Source organism: Abramis brama (assembly GCF_963993115.1).
Source record: "Abramis brama genome assembly, chromosome: 10".
NCBI lineage: Eukaryota > Metazoa > Chordata > Actinopteri > Cypriniformes > Leuciscidae > Abramis > Abramis brama.
In genome coordinates, this window is record NC_139972.1 from 185,737 (window position 1) to 208,466 (window position 22,730).

At 41.2% G+C, this 22,730-nt stretch overlaps 1 protein-coding gene across 1 annotated transcript; it reads right to left on the reverse strand.

Annotated features, from left to right (window-relative positions):
• Positions 1-7,303: 7,303 nt before the first annotated feature.
• Positions 7,304-22,267, reverse strand: gap43 (growth associated protein 43). Its single transcript, XM_084125903.1, has 3 exons — positions 21,972-22,267; positions 14,359-14,893; positions 7,304-7,863 (listed from the first exon to the last, which is right to left on the reverse strand). The coding sequence occupies exons 1-3, from the start codon at positions 21,999-22,001 to the stop codon at positions 7,796-7,798; spliced, it is 633 nt and encodes a 210-aa protein (XP_083982029.1). The 5' UTR covers positions 22,002-22,267; the 3' UTR covers positions 7,304-7,795.
• Between the last annotated feature and the right edge of the window lie 463 nt (positions 22,268-22,730).

Here is a 22,730-nt window from a genome sequence, read left to right on the forward strand (position 1 = left end):
GCTTTTTAAAACCACACCTGGGATTATAATCCACAATATGGCCGAACAGCGCCATCTGCAGGACAGATGCAGTAACTGCGCTTCAGTTCACACAGTTCTTCACTGTTGAGACCGATTTCTTGAAACCTTCACACATGTTCTCACAACACTAAACACAAAACCCCTGGCTCTGCTCAGACTCATCTCTGCACCCATAATATGTGCAACACTTCACGTTTTCAAATGTAATGTCTGATTAATTTAACACTACAACATCACAACACTACAACACTACAACACTACAACAACACTACATCACAACACTACAACACTACAACACTACAACAACACTACATCACAACACTACAACACTACACAACACTACATCACAACACTACAACACTACAACACTACAACACCACAACATCACAACACTACAACATCACAACAACACTACATCACAACATTACAACATCACAACAACACTACATCACAACACTACATCACAACACTACAACACTACAACACTACAACACTACAACACTACAACATCACAACAACACTACATCACAACACTACAACACTACAACACCACAACATCACAACACTACAACACCACAACACTACAACATCACAACATCACAACATCACAACACTACAACACAACACTACAACATCACAACATCACAACACTACAACACAACACTACAACATCACAACACTACAACACTACAACATCACAACACTACAACACTACAACATCACAACACTACAACACTACAACACTACATCACAACACTACAACATCACAACACCACAACATCACAACACCACAACACTACAACATCACAACACTACAACACTAAACAAAACACTACAACACAACACTACAACATCACAACACCACATCACAACACCACAACACTACAACACTACAACACCACAACACTACAACATCACAACATCACAACACTACAACACAACACTACAACATCACAACACTACAACATCACAACACTACAACATCACAACAGAACATCTACAACAGCGCCCTCTGCTGGCTCAGGACATCTACAACATCACAACATTGCAACATCACAACACTACAACATTGCAACATCACAACACTACAGCATCACAACATCACAACACTACAACATTACAACATTACAACATCACAACACTACAACATCACAACACTACAGCATCACAACATCACAACACTACAACATCACAACATTACAACATTACAACATCACAACACTACAACATCACAACACTACAACATCTACAACAGCGCCCTCTGCTGGCTCAGGACATCTACAACACTACAACATCACATCACAACATTACAACATCACAACATACAACATCACAACACTACAACATTACAACATTACATCACTACAACATATTAAAAAAAAAAAAAAAATCACTCTCTCAGTAATCACCAAACCTAAAAAAAATATATAAAAACTGCAAAAATTACAGTTTTCTGCAAAACAACAACCAGGTTTAAAATTACTGCAAAAGTAGAAAAAAAATCTTATATCATTCACACAAAAAGAATACATATCTATAAATGAAAGCGTAGCTTCATTTGTCGTTATTTTCTGAGAACAATACAAGCCGTGATGTGGGGATTTATTGTAAATTAAATTAATAGTTTTTCTGTGTATTTTGGACTTCTTGTGTTTCTTTTATATTACTGCATTTCTTTTATTACACTGCACCAATCATATTTTATTAAGAGGAAAACAAGGAAACATTAGTTTGCCATGAAAACATTATATTAGCACTTTGTACCAAGTACTGCAAATGAACTTTTGTCAATTCAACATCTCTTGCAATGCATTAGACAGCAAATCTTCTCATTAAAAAAGAAAAGAAAAAAAGGTTGTCCTTTAAAATGTAAAATCTTCTGCTTACGTTCGGGTTTGTCCAATGTCTTGCTGAAATACAGTGTTATCAATCATCCTCATTTGTGCTGAACTACCGATCCTGATGAACTCTGAAGAAGACAAATGAATGAAGCGCTCATGTAAAACTGCTCAATTCAGCGGAAAGAGTTCGTTTGTGAATAATATTCTGTCTTAAGTTCAGTAAAACATTAGCCAATAGAGCCTAACTCAAATTTTCATGGTTACTAAAACAAATGGTACAAAATGGTACACAAAGGAATGAGATGCTCTGGCTTTAAGTGTCTATAATGTTAGTTCTTAATGATGCTACATAACTTTATTTGAATAGCCTTTCAAAAAATTTTTAAATTACATAAGCCAAAATTTAAAAAGGCTTTAAATGTATTGTCAGTTCATGTTAACTATTGTGTTAATGTCTACACAACCTTCTTAAAGTGTTCCAGGTATTCAACACTTTTCATAAGTATTTTATAAGTACACTTTTCACAAGTATTTTTTATAAGTACACTTTTCACAAGTATTTTTTATAAGTACACTTTTCATAAGTATTTTTTATAAGTACACTTTTTATAAGTATTTTATACGCACTATTATAAGTACTTTATACACACTTTTCATAAGTATCTTAGAAATACGCATTTCATAAATATTTTAAGCAGACTTTTTTATAGGTATTTTATAAGAATTTCATAAGTATAATTTTCACAAATATTTTTCATAAGTAGACGTCTTGTAAGTAGGTTTTATTAGTACAATTTTCATAAGTATTTTTTACAAGTACACTCTTCATAAGTTTTTTACAAGTACACTTCTCATAAGTATTTTTTATAAGTACACTTTTCATAAGTATTTTATAAATATATATATATATTTTATATTCTAAGTACACTTTTCATAAGTATTTTTTATAAGTACACTTTTCATAAGTATTTTATAAATATATATATATTTTTTATTTCTAAGTACACTTTTCATTAGTATTTTTTATAAGTACACTTTTCATAAGTATTTTATAAATATATATATTTTTTTTAATATTCTAAGTACACTTTTCATAAGTATATTTTACAAGTACACATTTCATAAGTATTTTATAAATATATATATATATATATATATATATATATTAATATTCTAAGTACACTCTTCATAAGTTTTTTACAAGTACACTTTTCATAAGTTTTTTTTTATAAGTACACTTTTCATATAAGTATTTTTACGCTCTATTATAAGTACTTTATACACACTTTTCATAAGCATCTTAGAAATACACATTTCATAAATATTTTAAGCATACTCTTCATAGGTATTTTATAAGTATTTTATAAGTACAATTTTCACAAGTATTTTTTATAAGTAGACTTCTTGTAAGTACGTTTTATTAGTACAATTTTCACACACTCTTCACAAGTTTTTTACAAGAACATTTTTCATAAGTATTTTTTAGAAGTATTTTATAAATATATATTTTTATATTCTAAGTACACTTTTCATAAGTATTTTTTATAAGTACACTTTTTATAAGTACAGTTTGCATAAGCATTTTTATACACATTATTATAAGTACTTTATACACACTTCTCATAAGTATCTTAGAAATACGCATTTTATAAATATTTTAAGCGCACTTTTCATAGGTATTTTATAAAAAAAAAAATATATATATATATTCTAAGTACACTTTTCATAAGTATTTTATAAGTATACTTTTCACAAGTATTTTTTATAAGTAGACTTTTTGTAAGTAGGTTTTAGTACAATTTTCATAAGTATTTTATAAGTACACTTTTCATAAGTATTTTTATAAGTACACTTTTCATAAGCATTTTATGAGTACACTTCAAAAGTATTTTATAAATACAGTTTTTATAAATATTTCAAGTACACTTTTTATAAGTATTTTATAAGTACAATTTTCATAAGTATTTCTTTTCATTTTTTTTTGCTTTTACAAAAGCAAAATATGAATTTTTAGGTTAATGATTTATGATCAATTGCTAAGGGAAACGGATAAATTCACACATTTGAGCTGTAATTAATAATGCAGGGCCTGTGAATGAAACAATCTTGTCTGATCCTGTCCTGATCTCTGGCAACAGTTGCACATGCTTCTTATAACAAGTGCACACTACAGTAACATCGCCATTTATTTCATAGATATTTTATTTCTAATAGCAGTATTAATTATGTACATTTTATTTAATAGTATATGTTTACACAGAGATTATCATACTGAATATAATAAAATAACGGTCTGTCTTCATTCTTATAAACCCTCGTCGTCATATTCACTGAAAACTGAAGGTACTTCAGGAACATTTTAATTTCAAATGTTTTATTTCATTATTGTCTGCAATAATGAAATAAACTCCTTTAAAGGTGTAATCTGAGCATGTGACTGTACAAGATGTAAAGCACTTATTGTTAATGATATGATTACAGACTAACCTAGATGTGCTGTGTTTGACAGAAACCTGGCTAAAACCAAACGATAAATGAGTCCACCCCGCAAGATTACTGTTATAAACATGAACCTCGTCTGAAAGGCAAAGGGGGAGGTGTTGCTGTAATTTATAGTAATATCTTCAGAATTACTAAGAAGTCTAGTTTCAAATATAATTCTTTTGAAGTGTTAGTGCTTAATGTAATAATTTATAGTGCAAACGATAAATCACGTTTAACATTTGTGCTGGCTACTGTATACAGGCCACCAGGGCACCATACAGACTTTATCAAAGAATTTGCTGACTTTCTATCAGAGTTAGTTCTGGCTAAAGTCCTAATTGTTGGTGATTTGAATATACATGTAGATAATGAAAAAGATGCATTGGGATTTGCATTTAAATACATTCTTAACTCTATTGGAGTTAGACAACACGTGTCAGGACCGACTCATTGTCATAATCATACTCTAGATCTAATATTATCACATGGAATCAATGTTGATGCCGTTGAAATTCTGCAGCAGAGCGATGACATCTCAGATCATTATCTAGTCTCGTGTAAACTTCATTTAGCCAAGGCTGCAAAGCCGACTCCATGTTACAAATATGTGAGACCTATCACTTCTGCGACTAAAGATTGCTTTATCAATAATCTTCCTGATCAGTTTCATCATCTCAGCATCCCAGATAGCTTAGAAGAACTCGATATTGCAACAGAAACTTTTAACTCTCTCTTTTCCAGCACTTTAGACACAGTTGTGCTTAAAGAAGATTAAAGAAAATAGTCCAACGCGTGGTACAGCGAGCACACTCGGGCCCTTAAGAGAGCAGCCAGAAAAATGGAGCGCAACTGGAAGAAAACAAAACTAGAGGTATTTTGCATTTCATGGAAAGAGAGCTCGATTGCATACAGAAAGGCCTTAAAAGCTGCTAGATCTGCTTATTTCTCAACCCTATTAGAAGAAAATAAACAAAACACTATAGGTATTTATTTGAAACAGTGGCTAAACTAACGAAAAATAAAGCTTCAAACCCAGACTTTTCCAAGCAGCACAGCAGTAATGACTTTATGAACTTCTTCACTTATAAGATTGATAACTATGCAACCGTCTACTACAGTATCGCATCAGGCAGAGCATTGTAGTCTCCCTGAGGAAAAATTAGATTCATTCATTGCTATAGAAGAGGAAGAATTTTCTAAACTCGTTAAATCAACTAAATCAACAACATGTATGTTAGACCCTATACCGACTAAGCTACTGAAAGAGATGCTTCCAGAGGTCACAGAGTCTCTTCTTAATATCATTAATTCATCTTTGTCATTAGGATACGTATCAAAAACTTTTAAGCTGGCTATGATTAAACCGCTTGTTAAAAAAACGCAACTTGATCGTACAGAATTAGTCAATTACAGGCCGATCTCGAATCTACCTTTACTGTCAAAGATACTAGAAAAGGCAGTATCCTCACAACTGTGTTCCTTTTTAGAAAGAAATGATATTTGAGGATTTCCAGTCAGGATTTAGACCGTACCATAGTACTGAGACTGCTCTCATTAGAGTCACAAATGATTTGCTCTTATCATCTGATCATGGTTGTATCTCTCTATTAGTGTTACTCGATCTTAGTGCTGCATTTGACACTATCGACCACAACGTTCTTTTAAATAGACTCAAACATTATGTTGGCATTAGTGGAATTGCATTAGCATGGTTTAAATCATACTTATCTGACCGTTATCAGTTTGTAGCAGTAAATGAAGAGATGTCTCATCGATCACAAGTTCAGTATGGCGTACCTCAAGGCTCAGTACTAGGACCGCTGCTGTTCACTCTGTACATGCTACCATTAGGAGATATCATTAGGAAACATGGAATTAGCTTTCACTGTTATGCCGACGATACTCGGCTCTATATTTCTTCATGCCCCGATGAAACTTACCAATTCACAAAATGAACGGAATGCACAGCTGATATAAAAAATTGGATGACTAGTAATTTCCTACAACTTAATTCTGAGAAAACAGAGATTCTAATTATTGGACAAAAAACTTCCTTACGTAATAATCTAGAATACTGTCTAACACTTGATGGCTGCTCTGTTAAGTCTTCGTTGTTGGTTAGGAACCTGGGTGTGCTCTTTGATACCAATCTTTCATTCGAAAGTCACGTGTCTAGTATCTGTAAAACCATCTTAAAAATATATCTAAATTACGTCATATGCTCTCATTGACAAATGCAGAACAATTAGTTAATGCGTTACTGCGACGACAGTGCAGTCCCTAAGTGTAAACTTGTCTCTCCCCTGTGAAGGCCTAAAAATGTATAATACAGAATTTTAAGGCCAGACAAGTAGTTTGTTGAGGGTTGGTTTGTAGGGAAGGACTACATGCCTGTATATATTCAAACGCGCATAGCTATAGACTGAACTCGTAATACGCATGTGCACACCATCAGCGTTCTCACAGGTTCGCGTTTTTAAAGTTTGCGCAGAGAGAACTTAAAGAGTTTTCTGTTTAAACAGTGTTGTGTTTTAATTAATAAGTTAAGTTAATAAGTTAATAAGTAATGATCATTGCGACGGAAGTGAATCAATCAAAACTAACTTTATCTGGACAATAACTTTATTCTAGATCTGCTGTAAAGCCTAAACAATCTCTGTTACTGTAATCTCCTGTTATCTCTGTAAAGCTGCTGTGAAACGGTCTATATTGTTAAAGCACTGTATAAATGAAGTGACTCGACTTGACTTGACAAGACAGGTTAATAATGTTTCAAACTGGGTTTTCCAGTTGAAACATTAGGATCATTTAGCTCTCGCAGATAAAGATTAATACTGATGATTTGGTCACACACCTGACAATAGATATGATCCTGATTAATAATCATCAACTGTAAATGAAATCGCATGTATTTCACAGACAAACTCAGGCTGAAAGAACAAGACAAGTCGTCGATGTAATTGGCACATTTCTTTATTTTGAAAACAGACATGAAACCATTTTCCACGATTTTACTCCTTATATTCAAACTCACTTGAACAAGAAAGGCTGGAGCTTTTTCTTTTTTGTTGGATTTTCTCAATTTTTAACATCAGTGCAGCAATAATCTCCAATTAAACGGTCATATAACACCACAGACATTAAAAGAAGCCACATGTATAAGTTGTGTGCGTGTGAGAAGGTTCTGGTCTCTGGAGGAAGGATTCTCATGCGATGCAGACGATGGACAGAAGAGATCACTGAAGGAGAAGAAGAAGAAGAAGAAGAAGAAGAAGAAGAGCTCAAGGTTTGTGTCCTTCGCTGACCTCAGCATCTGAAAACTCCCTCCAAATGTCAGAAAATCTTTGCCACACCAGAAAAGAGGACAAACATAAAAGCAGACTGTCTTCATCATCAGGGTAAAGAGCAGTCTGTCAATCATTAATGATTTACATTTCTCTGGTCGTGTGTTAAACGTTCTCCTCTTTGCCGGCGTCTGAAACGGATTCCTCTGCTGGTTTAGAGTCTTCCACGGCCTCTGAAAAGATCACAACAAAACAAACTTACAAACTAAACACACTTACAAACCTCTGCTTGGGTTAATGTTCATATGCTCAATGTTAATGCTCATGAATGAGACCGAAACGGAAACTCTGGTCAGTGAAGAGCTTTCAGTCAAACCACAATGGATTCAAATTAATGTATGGCGGGTTTACTTTTCTGTCAGTTTTGGGTAACATTTACCACAAGATCCCATTAGCTAATGCATTAACTAACAATAGGCAATATATATGCTACAGTACTTATTCATCTTTGCTAACATTAGTTTTAAAAGGAATACAACTGAAGTATTTTTCATAGTCAGTTCTTTTTAACAAATACAGTTGTTTGTTGAAACCTTACTGTAAAGTGTTACCCAGTTCTCTTTCATCATCTCGTGTTCGAGATCCACCTATGGGAAGGGCATCCGCACCTGACCTCTGCAGAAGCATCCAATTGCACCAAGTCTGGCCTGACAGATAGAAGTGCGTGTCCAATGGACCCGCCCCTTACCAAGTGTATAAAACACCTGCACGCGCTATCTTTCCTCAGTTGTTATTCGCTTCACGCGACCTCTTTGCTTCGCAGCTCAACTGTTTTCGCTGACTTCACCACAGTCTGATTTGCCTCCGCCAGGCATGATTGTCAGACAGTTGCATTTAGTTGTGATTTATTTCTGGTTGCAAGCCACCCACGCTCAGGCTTCCTGCCTGTTTCTTAGCTTTCACCTCTCTCGTGGATCAAGTCAAGCTCTCCGGTCCTGCTAACCCGTCAGACTCGCAGTCACATGCCCTGCTGCCTGCGGTTCACTCATTGCCGCGAAGGATACCCATTCCTTTTGCATAGTATGCATGGGGTTAAAGCACGCAGGAAGAAGCGCTTTCACTTCCAGAGAACTGCAGCCATTTCCTCACTCTGCCTAGGAAGCTTCTTCAACGTAGACTCAAGGTTGCTTCCACCCAAAGCACGGACGAACAGTACGACTCGGATTTTGGAGTGGGTGAAAGTGTTGCAGCTCCGGGGACTTCCCAGAGCATGCCTGCTCTCAGTTGGGCTGACCAGTCCAACAAGGGCTTACTCGAGGAAATCCTTCTCGGTATTTCTTCGCTTGACTATGAGCCGCCCGGCTCAGGCGAGGACGAGGACCCCGCTATACTTGATGGCTCGGACGACGAGGAAACCATCCCGTCGGCCAAAGCTCCCCCGGTTAGCGGCTCGGCTGCACTGCCGCACGCGGTCCTTCTCGAGGTGTGTGAGCGAGCGGCCGCTCGTCTCGGCATTGAATGGAATACAACTGAAGTATTTTTCATAGTCAGTTCTTTTAAACAAATGCAGTTGTTTGTTGAAACCTTACTGTAAAGTGTTACACAGTTCTCTTTCATCATCTCGTGTTCGAGATGACTCATATCCTCCAACAGCTCAGTCTGGTAGGCTGAGAGGAGGGAGGAAATATTTAGAGCCCGTACAGCGAGAGCCGAAGCCTTGTACAAGGCCTGAAAGACAGACCAAGATAGGGATGTGTATGACGGCAAACTCCTAGGCCACCCATCCGGTCCTAGGAAGCAGCTCATGCCTGTCCTCCCCGCGTGCACTAAGCACATGCATCACTATTGGAGAGATCTTAAGCACAGCTTGGCGGGTCTTGAGGTTAAGGATATGGCAGCGTGTGGTATGGGCGACCCTCCCACCATCGAGCCCTCGATTGCCAGACACCTTAACCCCTCGCAGGGAGGTTTACTAGCCCCTCCTAAGCCAGTTCTCCCTAATAAGATGGACCGTTTCTCAGCATATGTTTTTCAGGCCTCGTACAAGGCTTCGGCTCTCGCTGTACGGGCTCTAAAAGTTTCCTCCCTCCTCTCAGCCTACCAGGCTGAGCTGTTGGAGGATATGAGTACACATTTGGAGAAAGACATACCATCGCCAGTGCTTTGGAAGGAGATTGTTACCGTGAATGACCTGGCCACTCCACATCAGACCCCCTTCACAGCCCCCTCAGGCCCTGGCCACGGGACGGCCGTATCGTAACACAGCCAGACCCAAGGCTCACAGCAGGCCACCCAGCCAGCAGGCCACCCTGCCAGCAGCCCAGCCAGCAGCCCAACCATCCATCTAAGCCCTGGGGTAAGATGTCTTTCACTGCAGCTGCAGCGAAAAAGCCCACCAACTCTACCCTGTCGGAAGAGGCCTTCCTGATGTTCAGCTCCAGGGGCTTCTCGGTCCAGGTTTTTGGGCGACCAGCCCATTGGACACAAGTTGAGCAGGCGGCACTTTCTGTCGTTACGGGTGACCCATGTCCCGGGCATACTGAACAGGGGCGCAGACCTCTTGTCAAGGGGAAATTCTCTCTACGGGGACTAGCGCCTCCATCCTCAGATAGTGGGTCAACTGTGGAGGAGGTTCGGCCAGGCAACCGTAGATCTCTCCGCCTCGCGCAAAAACGCCCATTGTCCTATGTTCTTCTCGCTACGGGACGAGGATGCCCCCCTCGGCGTGGATGCACTGGCCCATCCGTGGCCCAACATGCTGCTCTACACATTTCCTCCCCTTTGCCTCATAACGCTGTCTCTGACCAGGGTGAGGGAACGGAGCTTGACCATGATTTTGATAGCTCCCAGGTGGCCCAAGGCACCGTGGCTCTCAGAGATTATCCTTCTGCTGTATGCCCAGCCGTGGCCCCTCCCACTTCGCACAGACCTTCTGTCCCAAGCGTACAGGGAAATTTACCACCCACACCCAGACAGGGTGGCCCTCTGGGCCTGGCCTGTGAGAGGGCCAACTTAAACATATTAGGCCTCCCCCCACGTGTTGTCGCCACCATTCAGTGTGCCAGAGCCTCTTCTACACGGCCCCTATATGATTGTAAGTGGCGTGTGTTCGAAGAGTGGTGTGAAGGGCGACGGTCAACTTCATATCAGTGCTCAATCGCTGATATTTTATGCTTTTTGCAGGACCTTATGGATAGTTGAAGATCCTTTTCCACTATTAAGGTCTATTTAGCGGCTATCGCTGCATGTCATGTGGGGTTCAACGGCGCTACGGTGGGGCAACACCCCCTTATTCGTAGATTTATGAAGGGCACGCACCGCTCTCTTCCAGTCCCCAGGAGTAGTTCCTGAGTGGGACCTCTCCATGGTGCTGGAGGCAATGTCTCAACAGTCATTTGAGCACCTGGGAGGTATTTCCCTTAAGATTTTGTCTTTCAAGACAGCTCTGCTCCTGGCCTTGGCATCTGCCAAGCGTGTCAGTGATCTGCATGCACTCTCTGTTCATCCCTCGTGCACTAAATTCTCTCTCAGTGGAGATAAGGTTTTTCTCAGACCCAACCCGGCCTTTATGCCAAAATGCTTCCCGGCATTCACGTGTGAGGTGATTGAGCTTTCCGCTTTTCAGCCAGCTTCTTTCTCCTCCACAGAGGATCAGAGGTTGAACGCTCTGTGTCCTGTACGTGCCCTGCAGGTTTACTTAGACAGGACCAGCTCATTTAGAAAAAGCTAACAGCTTTTCATCTCTTGGGCCCTCCCGCACTCAGGGAACCCCATTTCCAAGCAACGCCTTTCTCATTGGCTTGTGGAAGCTATATCTTTGGCATATGAATCTAAGGGAGTGCAGCCTCCAGAGGGCATCAGAGCACACTCCACTAGAGGTATGGCTACCTCTTGGGCTCTGTTTAACGGAGTCTCTTTGCAGGACATTTATGCCACTGCAAGCTGGGCTTCTCCCCATACGTTTGTCAGATACTACCGGCTCGATGTCACCAGAACCCCGGTAGCTCATTCTGTCCTGGGTGTGGGCTCTTTGTAGCTTTGTGCTCTTAGGCCCTCTACCCCTCTTTAAGCCTGGGCTGCCTAGCCCAGCATTTTTAAAGTCACTAAGCATGTTTCTAACCTGCACCTGGCACCATATAATTCACCATTATAAGTGTGGTCAGGTTTATTCACAATTGCATGTTACCACATGTTATTCTTTGTTGCTATGTGTCTTCCTCACTTTGTGTGGTGGGCTTGTTTGTGATGTGTCAGGCACCACCTTTCCAGGTGACCGTTCTCTGGCTTTCAGGGCCTCGTTGTAGTGTATTGGGCAATCAGGGAGCTGTCCATATCTCCCATAGGTGGATCTCGAACATGAGATGATGAAAGAGAACAATAGGTTACTGTTCGTAACCCCGGTTCTCTGAAACATCGAGTGGAGAGATCCACCAAGCTTGCCCCGCTTGCTGCACGAGAAGCAAATATGCTCACTGAGGAAAGATAGCGCGTGCAGGTGTTTTATACACTTGGTAAGGGGCGGGTCAGGTCACACGTGCTTCTGTCTGTCAGGCCAGACTTGGTGCAATTGGATGCTTCTGCAAAGGTCAGGTGCGGATGCCCTTCCCATAGGTGGATCTCTCCACTTGATGTTTCAGAGAACCGGGGTTACGAACAGTAGCCTATTGTTAGAAAATTAGGGTTGCGAATCGCAAAATTTCGATTCCTCTTATCGATTCCTCTGTGAGCATTTCAATATGACTTTAAATCATTGTAGCGCGAGAGACTCGCGTATATTGGATCTGTGCAACTCTTAAAGTGACAGCAGCCTAATATTCCTGCTGCCGTCTCTATAATAACACTAATCAAACAACAGAAGACAGAGAAAATTAACTCGTTCTTCACTGAATAACTTCTGTAACTATATTTGTAACGTATATTTTATTTATAATGTCCAGTGTTATTTTACATTTGATTACAGTTTCTGTACCTGAACACTTGAAAATCTTAAAACAGTTTATTTCAACAGTATCTTTGTTCAGTTGTATCTATTTGTTGCGATTGCTAATTTTTTTTTTGTTCTTTTTTGATTACTGAGTGTTTACTTGTCTTTAATAATGCTTGAAGTTTATATTAGTTAGGTTAGTTGTTTTTCAATGGTATTTTTAAATCACAGGCAAACGTTATTTGTGTATGTGTTCTTTAGCTTGTTGATTTCTGTTCATGATATTCAGCCACAATAAAATTTTTGCAATAAGACTAAATGTGAATGATATCTAGGTTATTTTACCTTATTGCAATCAAAATTAGGAATCGATAAGAATCGGAATCGATAAGCAGAAGCGAAATCGGAATCGTTCAAATTCAAGCGATACCCAACCCTATTAATTTCTAATGTAGTCTTTGGTCTGAATAGATGAATGCTCAATGGAGAAGGAGCATGTGGTTAAACCGCTGAAACTAACCAACTAAACTGTGACTGTGACAGTGACAGTCTCACTGATATCTGAGAAAATAAAGTCACTTGTTTCTAGTTGACGGTTTGAGTTGTTTTTTACTCTATTTTACTCTACACTCACACTGATGACTTGGATGATTTTCAGACTCTGGGCTCTATTTTAACGATCTAAGCTCATGGTCTAAAGCGTACAGCGCAAGTGCACTTATGGCGTCTGAATCCACGTTTGCTTGTTTAACAATGTGACAAATGGTCGGTGCTCCCGGCGCTGGTCTAAAAGGGTCGTCCCTATTCTCTAAACGAGTAATGAATGTGTTTTGTCTCTATTCTCTTAATGAGTAATGGGTGTGTTTTAGGCGTAACGTGCAATAAACCAATCAGAAAGTCCCATTCCATTTAAAAGCCAGTTGCGGTCGCGCCATGGCGGATTCGCTATTTACATGGAGGAATTTACAAGCGGAAAGACTGAACGCTTCTCTAGCAAGGAAACGGATCAGCTCGTGCGCAAGGTTAAAGCTGTGTGTGTGTGTGTGTGGTTAAAGCGCAGACCATCTACAGGACAAGCCGGATTCATCATATCTTTATGTACACAGTAATCATCTTTTACATTGTAATCCTTTTCTTTTTAATATTTGGCTAGTTTGTGTACTGCTGCGCATCCCTGTTTGTGTAATAAGCAGAGTGTGTATAATAAGCAGAGTGTAAGCGTATAGGCTCATATTACTTACGCACCATCTAAATAACAAAAAACTACTGCGCCATTGACTTTAAAGCAGGTTTCAGTTGGTCAATGGCTCAGTCTATTTCAGTTCCTCAAAATAGCAACCCTCCAACAATGATCCTGAACACACACCTGGTTTTCAGACCAGCACAGATGGGCGCAAATGCATTTGCTATTTAAACAACGTGGAGCAGGACGATGAAATTTCGAATACTTGAGGTCAGGAATCGGATACTTGTTATAAAATTAAAATTTCGATTCCTCTTATCGATTCCTTTGTGAGCATTTCAATATGACTTTAAATAATTCAAGTGCGAGAGACTCTGTTTTCTGTGTTTTTCACAGATGTGTATCAGAATATTGGATCTGTGCAACTCTTAAAGTGACAGCAGCCTAATATTCCTGCTGCCATCTCTATAATAACACTAATCAAACAGATTCACTTGTTTTTGACTGAATAACTTTAACTATATTTGTAATATATATTTTATTGATAAAGTGCAGTGTTATTTTACATTTGATTAAATCGAGTGCATGATAGGACCCTGAGTGTTTGTGTTTCTGACGCACCCTTTTTGTCTATTTGGTCTGTTTCCTGGCTCTCGGCGGCTTCAGGCACATCGGCTTGTTTGGCTTCCTCCTGCTTCTCCTCCTTCTGTGCGTTGGCATCATCGGTGCTCGCCGTGCTCTCAGCCTCTTTAGGCTCGACCGCTTCCTTCAGCTGCTCCTCCTTTTTAGTGGTCGTGTCTGAGGGGGTGGGGTCAGCTGCTGAAGTGGGTGGGGCTTCAGCAGAGGTGGGCGGGGCTTCTGCTGCAGCAGGCGAGTTAGGCTGCTCGGCTTCCTTGCTCTCCTCGGCTGTTTCCGTGGAAACCTCAGCCGGTTTCTCCTCAGATGGAGAGACTCGCTCCTTCTTCTCCTCTGTGGTTTCGGTAGACTCGTCCGGAGCGGCGTCGTTGTCCTCGTCTTTGTCTCCGTCTTTCATTTTTTTCCGGGTGATGTGTCCGCGGAAGCTGGCCTGGATCTTGGTGGCGGCCTTGTGGGCGTTTTCCTCCGGTTTGGTTCCATCCTGCTTGATCTCCTGATCGGCCTCTTCATTCTTCTCAACCTGAGACCAGAAACACAAACACCATCAGTAACTCATCCGAGCCGCTGCATGTACCCGTAAAACATTCAAGCAAACTCAAGTGACAAACTGTCTTTGTTACACATATGATTGAAAGATCTGGGAAAGGTTTCATCATTGGTTTCATATTTGGCAGCAGGTTTGTGACACTGTGACAGAAATCTATTAGTCTGTAATAGGAGAATGCATCAGTGTGCGTGTAACCTAGTGGCTGTTTAGTACATTTTCTTTACAATAAACTTAAACTTCTATAACTTTTTTTACACTTTAATTATTTGCTTTCACTTCTGTAATAATCTTGAGTGTCTTCTTTAAAAAGAGACCAACCAAATCATTCATGAATTATTATTTATTCAACTATTTAAGTGCATTTTTACATATATGCACAAATAGGGGGGGACAGTTAAAGGTTGTATCAGCGATTTCAAACATAAATGATCACATTCATCTAACCTTTCCTAACGATCCGCTAGCTGCCCGCCCCATAAGCATGCCGTCAAAAAACCGCGTCGCTGTAGGCAGCCTAGGCTCTGAGATCTGCACACAAAAACAGCTGGTTTCACCAACCACTCAAAACCAAAATAAATAGTGTTCCAACCAATCACCAACAGGGGTGGGTGTTGTGAGGTTTTCGCGTGCAGCCGTCATAGGCAGCCGTACATGAGCGCAAAACCTCACAACACCCACCCCTGTCGGTGATTGGTTGGAACACTATTTATTTTGGTTTTGAATGGTTGGTGAAACCAGCTGTTTTTGTGGAGGAGAACTGAAACCTCAGAAACTGCCAATGACCTTCCCAGATAGGGATCTGGAAGTAGGCATCCTTGAGATTGAGAGTGGCAAACCAATCGGCGTCGTATAACTGTCAGCATTTTGCATTTCAGTGGTTTAGACCCCTGAGGTCCAAGATTGGGTTTAGGTCCCCATCTCGTTCGGGTATGGAGAAATAATATGGAATAAAATGGCTTGTCGGTTGCCTATTTCCACCTCCCTGATGGCCCCTTTTTTTGAGGAGTCCAATAATCTCTTCCCACAATATTTCTCTTTGTTGTGGGTCTACAACTGTAGGTCACAAAGGAACCATTGTCAAGGGAGGTACACCGGAAAACTGCAACCCCTAAGTCATAAGCTGCTTTCCGACCAAGTAGTTACAGGAACTTAGTTCTAGGAACTGTCCACTGTCCACTTCTAAAAAGTTCTATGAACTACTCTCCCCCAAAATCGGTTTTGCTGTTTGCGTTCGCACTGGCCAAGTGGCCATAGGAACTGGTAGGAGGAGTAAGGGAGTGACGCAAGCACGGTGACTTTTATTTTCACGGCGCGACAGACCTTTATTTTGGCGGCACTGAGAACGCCAGAGCAAACAATGCTCGCATTCTCTGTGTTCATTAGTTAGCGATCTGTCTAACAGTACTGTTTAATATGATATTAGATAGAACTGTTATAGAAAGTAGACAGTATATGAAAAAAAGGTTATTAGCCTATGCCGTGTGGTTGATGTCCAGTGTTGCTAGCTGGGCATATAAACATAGGCTAATCATGTTTGGCTTGGTCCCCTCAAAGTTGCGTTGGATTTTCTCTTCAGCATAAAGGTTTAGAGACCCATCTATCACTGTTTTCCATGTTTGTATAGTTAGTTTATGGAGTAAATATATAGGCTATAATCTGTGTGTTTACATATAGCTGTTTTAAAAATGGCGGGTGCTGGTGTTCCACGTGCGTTCGGTCAATCAGCGTACACTAACGTCACGGGTAGTTCCTATAGTGCTGGTTTAGACCCGACTCTGAAGTAGGACCTAAATTAGTTCCTCCAAATGGAGTTCCTAGAACTAAAATCGTTCCTAGTTCCTGTGGTGCGAACACGCCGACATCCGGGTACTTTAGCCAATAGTTCTAGGAACTGTGAAAAGGTTCCTCCGGTCGGAAAGCGGATATTGTTGAAAGAGCCCAAGTTGCGACCCTTGCCAATGGGGAGCTTGGGCAACCCGATACCAGAACACCCAGGAAGCAACCCGTGAATGTTTATACTACAATGTGCATCCAACGTGTCTGACTGGATTGGCCACTTCGCGGCACACCAGAGACAGAGTAATGCATGAAAGAAGTTTGCTCGGATCTTACTGCTGCTCCTAGGTTTATGCAACCGCATGCAAAACGCCTTACATAGAACTTCTATCAATGCAACTGAAAAAAGAAAACTTTACACAGCAATCCTGAGAGGCTGCTCACAGACCGACGCCTGACCTTAAAGTAAGTGGATTACAAGCTGAATAAAGTACTGAGCTTCCACGTCTTGCAACAAAGTGGAGATCAAAGAAGCAATGAATTCACACCACTATAGGTGTTTTATAGGGCACTAAGCCGGATTGTCTTGAAGAGTACCCACGTTACCAGACCTGGAGGGCCAAATTTCCTCACGTATAGGATGTGTGTCGGAGTGGAGAGATAGTCTCAATACAATAGAGAACTGACCATTCAAGCCAAGTTGGTGAAGCTACAAACAAAATGGACCGACTGACTGACTGGACACATGGATCGGTCTCTAAAGCCCCGTTCACTCCAAGAACTATAACGATAACTATATTAGCATCCACACCAACACACAATATCGTTCTGTTCATTAAATGCTGTGGTGTGGACATTTTTACATTTCTGAATGATTTTTTAAAACTACTGTATCTTGTTATAGTTATTGTCATTGGTGTGAACAAGCCTTTACAGTGAACGGCCAACGGAAAATACCTTCCCATCATGCATCTGTATGTACTATTATAACTGCGTTTCCACCGCAGGAACTTGGGACTTTGGGGTGGTACTCAGTGTGTTTCCACCGCAGGAATCAGGGTCTAAATGACGTTCCGGGAAAATATTTCCCCCTCGGAAAGTCCCTGCTCGCGAGGTAGTATTTTTTCAAAGTTCAGGAACTTTCAGGGGTGGGACTTGGGCACTGAACATGCTGATTGGTCGAGTTCATGCCGCATTTTAATTGGTTGAATTCACGCAGAATTTTATTTCAACCACCATTTTTTAAATCTGTTGCGGTGCGTGCAGTAACAGTTGTTTGCTATTCGAATCAACAATGGAGTTTAAAAAATATGATGGACCGACGACGAGGTTCAGGCTTTACTGAGCTTAAATCCAGAGGATGAAATCCAGCGGGAACTGTAAAGTCGCGGGCAGTCCTATGTCACCGGACTATTTGCCTTAATCTTCACGGTACTTTAGACCGCGGTGGAGACGCAGACAGCAACAGGTCTGGGGGAAAAAGTTCCTGGGAAAAAATTCCTGGGACAAATTGTTCCGGGTAATTTCGGTGGAAACGCGGCTAATGATGATTTAATCGGATGTCCAGTTGAAGAATCTGGATCAGTGATTTCTAACTAGAACTTGGAAGGATGTTCAGCTGCTGAAATCCCACAATTACAAGCATGCCGAGCAATTTTCCTGGGATTGGTGACCTGAAGGATCAGTGAGTCTCAACTTCAGTCTCAAGGAAAATACTTTGTGTCCCTTTTGTTTAAAAAACTTTTCAATGAAGTGAGTGATAATCATCCAAACGGATCTCAAGAATCGTGGACTCCTGCAAAAAAAGTCCATGTTTCCCTTTGGGATTCATCCCGACATGATTAACGCCATCAGAGCTGGAGTTCAGTCTCTTCAGGATCACACACTCATTTCACATCAGTGTTTTCTGCTCACAACCAATATCACATATAATTAGCTTGTTCATTTTAATAATCAATATCTGCATAACATGGCAAAGCTAAAAGCAAAGCAAAAGTGAAGATATGAAAGAGATTGACGTCAGACTAAGAAGAAAAGAAAAGGGAGAAAGGTGAATATTGAATATGAATGGTCAATATTTACCTCGTCCATCAGGGTCCAGGGAGGCATTTGTCCACAGAGGGCCTTTTAATTTAATATTCAAATGTGTCTAATGAAAAAAAGCAAGCATAAAATGAAAGAAAATGTGTGACATATATAATGCATGACAAAAACATTCATAGAACAAACTCATAAGTAGCTTAAAGCAGATGAAAATAGTGTAAAATCATAAATGCAAACTGAATGCATGCCAAATAAATGACAGTTAGATGAAGGCTATTTGATTCCAAAACACTTTTTCATTTATATATGCAATCGTACTAATGCACTGCAGAGAACTGTGTCATTTCTGCATATGTGTGTGGATTTATTGCTCTGTGTGGACTGGGTGTGTGTGTGTGTGTGTGTGTGTGTGTGTGTGTGTATGTGTGTGTGTGGACTGGGTGTGTGAGCGGAGGTTTATGCAGCATCTCTTCTCATAACCTGTAGATGCAGACTGTGTTACACTCAATATTAATCAATACGCATCTCTGGCTGTCAGTCAGCGTCATATTCCATCCGTACAGATCTTTATTATTAATAAAAAATATACTCTCAATGATACTAAAATAACACACACTGTGATGGTCAACAGGTGTTCTCACACACAGCGCTCAGGTCTGGACCTGTTGCTCAGGTGTGTGTGTGTGTGTGTGTGTGTGTGTGTGTGTGTCTGTGTGTGAGAATGTGTGTGTGTGTGTGTGTGTGTGTGTGTGTGATGTCACTCAGAGTGAGTCATTCTCGAGTCATATTCACACCACACATTATGACATCATCAGCTGATCTCTGAAGTGAAGCTCGTTAACGGCTGAATAACTGTTAGAATGAAACGAACAATAGACTGAAAGTTTTCTACAAAAAAAGCAATTAAAAATTAACTTGATCTTCAGGAGTGTTTGATGTGATCTGGTTCATGAGAGAATGTATTTTATCATGTATATTTCACACATATGACGAACGGTTTTAACCAGTTAACTGTGAAAATACACTCTCCAAACTTCAAAGCTTTTGTAAAATATGAAAAATGACAACGCCCACTAGTGGGAGGAGCCAGCTAAAAGGTTATAAAGCTCTGTTTCCATGGTAACATGATGCCCGATTTAAAAATGAGTGTTTTATACCTAATTTATGATGACTACTAAAATACGATATGGGGAAAAGGCAGTCAATAAGCGTGTCATGTGTCCTGCCAGACAGCTCACAGGCTGGAGTCTGTAGACTGAAGAGTTATTCATTTTTTACAGGAAAAAGAGGGCGTGTCCAGTCAGGAGATTGACAGCATCATCTGGAGCGAGGCCTGATCGTAACTCATCCTCTCACACACACACACACACACACACACACACACACACACACACATCTATGAGTCATGGGTCACTTCATTTGATGGTTGGGAACGTAACCGGGTTTAGGTTGTTGGGTTCAAAGGTCACGCTAAAACAAAAGCCGATAAAATGACCAGTAGTGAAGACAAGATCAATAATCCGACAGAAACGAGTGTGTTTCAGATCAACCGGTGTCTCGTACGGGGACAGTTTCTGATTCTGAGTCTTAGACCCTGTGGAGGAAATATTTCACAATACAGGATCTAAAATCATCTGATTATGGGGAAATATTTCAGCACGTTAGATAAAATTATGCAGGATAAATCTGAACAGTCTTGCAGTATTAGTGAAGGAGCCACACCTTAAACCCACCAGCCCCCACGACACATACACACACACACACACACACACACACACACATATACACTCACACACACCCCACGACACACACACACACACACACACACACAACACACAACCCACGAAACACACACACACACACACACACACATACACTCACACACACCCCACGACACACACACACACACACACACACACACACACACATATACACTCACACACACCCCACGACACACACACACACACACACACACACACACACACACACGACACACACACACAACACACACCCCACGACACACACACACGACACACACACACACACACACCCCACGACACACACACACGACACACACACACACACAACACACAACCCACGAAACACACACACACACACACACCCCACGACACACACACACACACACACACACACTCACACACACCCCACGAGACACACACACACACACACACACGACACACCCCCCCCCCACGACACACACAAACACACACACACACACACACACCCCACGACACACACACACGACACACAACCCACGCAACACACACACCCCAAGACACACACTCACACTCAACACTCTCTCTCTCTCACACACACACACACACACACACAAACACAAGATACGCGCGCGCAGACACTCACTCTCTCTCTCTCTCTCTCTCACACACACACACACACACACACAGAACAGACACGCCTTAAAATCTTCAGGTCGCGATTATAATTCACCTGCACTGACTCATGAATATTCACGCGCCGTTATAACGCGCTGACGTCAGATCTGCACCTGATTCACAATATTCAAATAAAGACTCGCGCAGAAGCGTGGGCGCGCGCGCGTGTTTCTGCAGGAGTGAGACAAGAAGACCACACCCTTCATCTTCCTCATGTCTACAGCTCCATCTCTCTCTCACACACACACACACACACACACACAGTCTCGCGTCAGACGCTCGCGTTCTCCTCGCGTCGCGTTCAGTGGAGTGTAAGAACAAAAGAGAGGCGAATGATTCACCTGCGGTAAAGATGAGTAAAGATGTTGAACAGACCCGAACACGACAGGATTCCTCAAAAGCGGCGCGAGGCGCGGCTCTCTCTCTCTCTCTCACACACACACACTCTCTCTCTCTTCTAAAGCCTTTAGAACATTAAACCTTCTATTGCTTCATAAAACATTCACATTCCCGCTTGAGAGCTTAATTACATCCAACTTTCATCTCCAGAGAAATCATTATAATTCCATCGAGACACTAATATCTGTTGAGACCCACACATACACACACCACACCCTGAAACTCATCTCTCTCACACACACACACACACCAGCTTCACTACTACACTCTTATAATGCAGCATGATGATACACCTGTCTGACAGGTACAGTCCTGATTAAACACTGATCTCACGCGCTTTACAGAGAGTGTGTGTGCTCATCATCATCATCATCCTCACACAGGTTACTGTAGCAAAACTGAATAATCCAGATATTTACCGGCTTAGTTCTTCTGATACAGCACAGCATAGTTGTATCCTTTCAGCGTCTCGCTCTGTCTCTTCCTTTTCACTTCTCTTCTCTTCCTCTTCTCTTCTCTTCTCTCTCTCTCTCTCTCTCTCTCTCTCTCTCTGTCGTTCACACACACCGGCTGTATCAACAGCTGATGATTCTGATGCTTAAACTCATCACAGTTGAGCCTCAGTCACACTGTCTGTCTGTCTCCACTGCCAACAATGAGAGTAAATCCCACCCTATAAACCCCCTCCCTCTCTCTCACACACACACACACACACACAGGCGCGCGCGCCGATGAACCCGTTGCGCCCACCCCTCCCGCGGACACGCGCGCGCGGCCCCGCCCTGATCACACTCTATATGAATGCATAAATCTGTCCGCTGAGGTTCCAGTGCGCTTATATGAGCACCTCTGTGTGTGTGTGTGTGTGTGTGTGTGTGTGTGTGTCCAATAGATCTGTAACACAGGAACAGGCCACATTAAAGGTGACACATATTATGCCCCTTTTTTCTCAAGATGTAATATAAATCAGTGGTGTCTCCAGAATGTGTCTGTGAAAATTCAGCTCAAAATACCAGATCATTTATTACAGCTTGTCAAATTTGCCCCTTTTTGGGTGTGAGCAAAAACGTGCTGTGTTTTGTGTGTGTCCCTTTAAATGCAAATGAGCTTTAGCTCCGCCTCCGTTCAGAAGAGGGCGGAGTCTTTACACGAGCTTCAGAAACTCCAGCAATAACAGA

What these genes read in the sequence shown, in the direction of transcription:
- gap43 (XM_084125903.1), bottom strand. Translation starts at nt 22,001, where the DNA reads ATGCTGTGCTGTATCAGAAGAACTAAGCCG. An exon ending in GTATCAGAAGAACTAAGCCG is followed by an intron (nt 14,894 to 21,971) that starts GTAAATATCTGG and finishes TTCTGGTCTCAG; the next exon opens with GTTGAGAAGAATGAAGAGGC. An exon ending in AGACCAAATAGACAAAAAGG is followed by an intron (nt 7,864 to 14,358) that starts GTGCGTCAGAAA and finishes TGATCTTTTCAG; the next exon opens with AGGCCGTGGAAGACTCTAAA.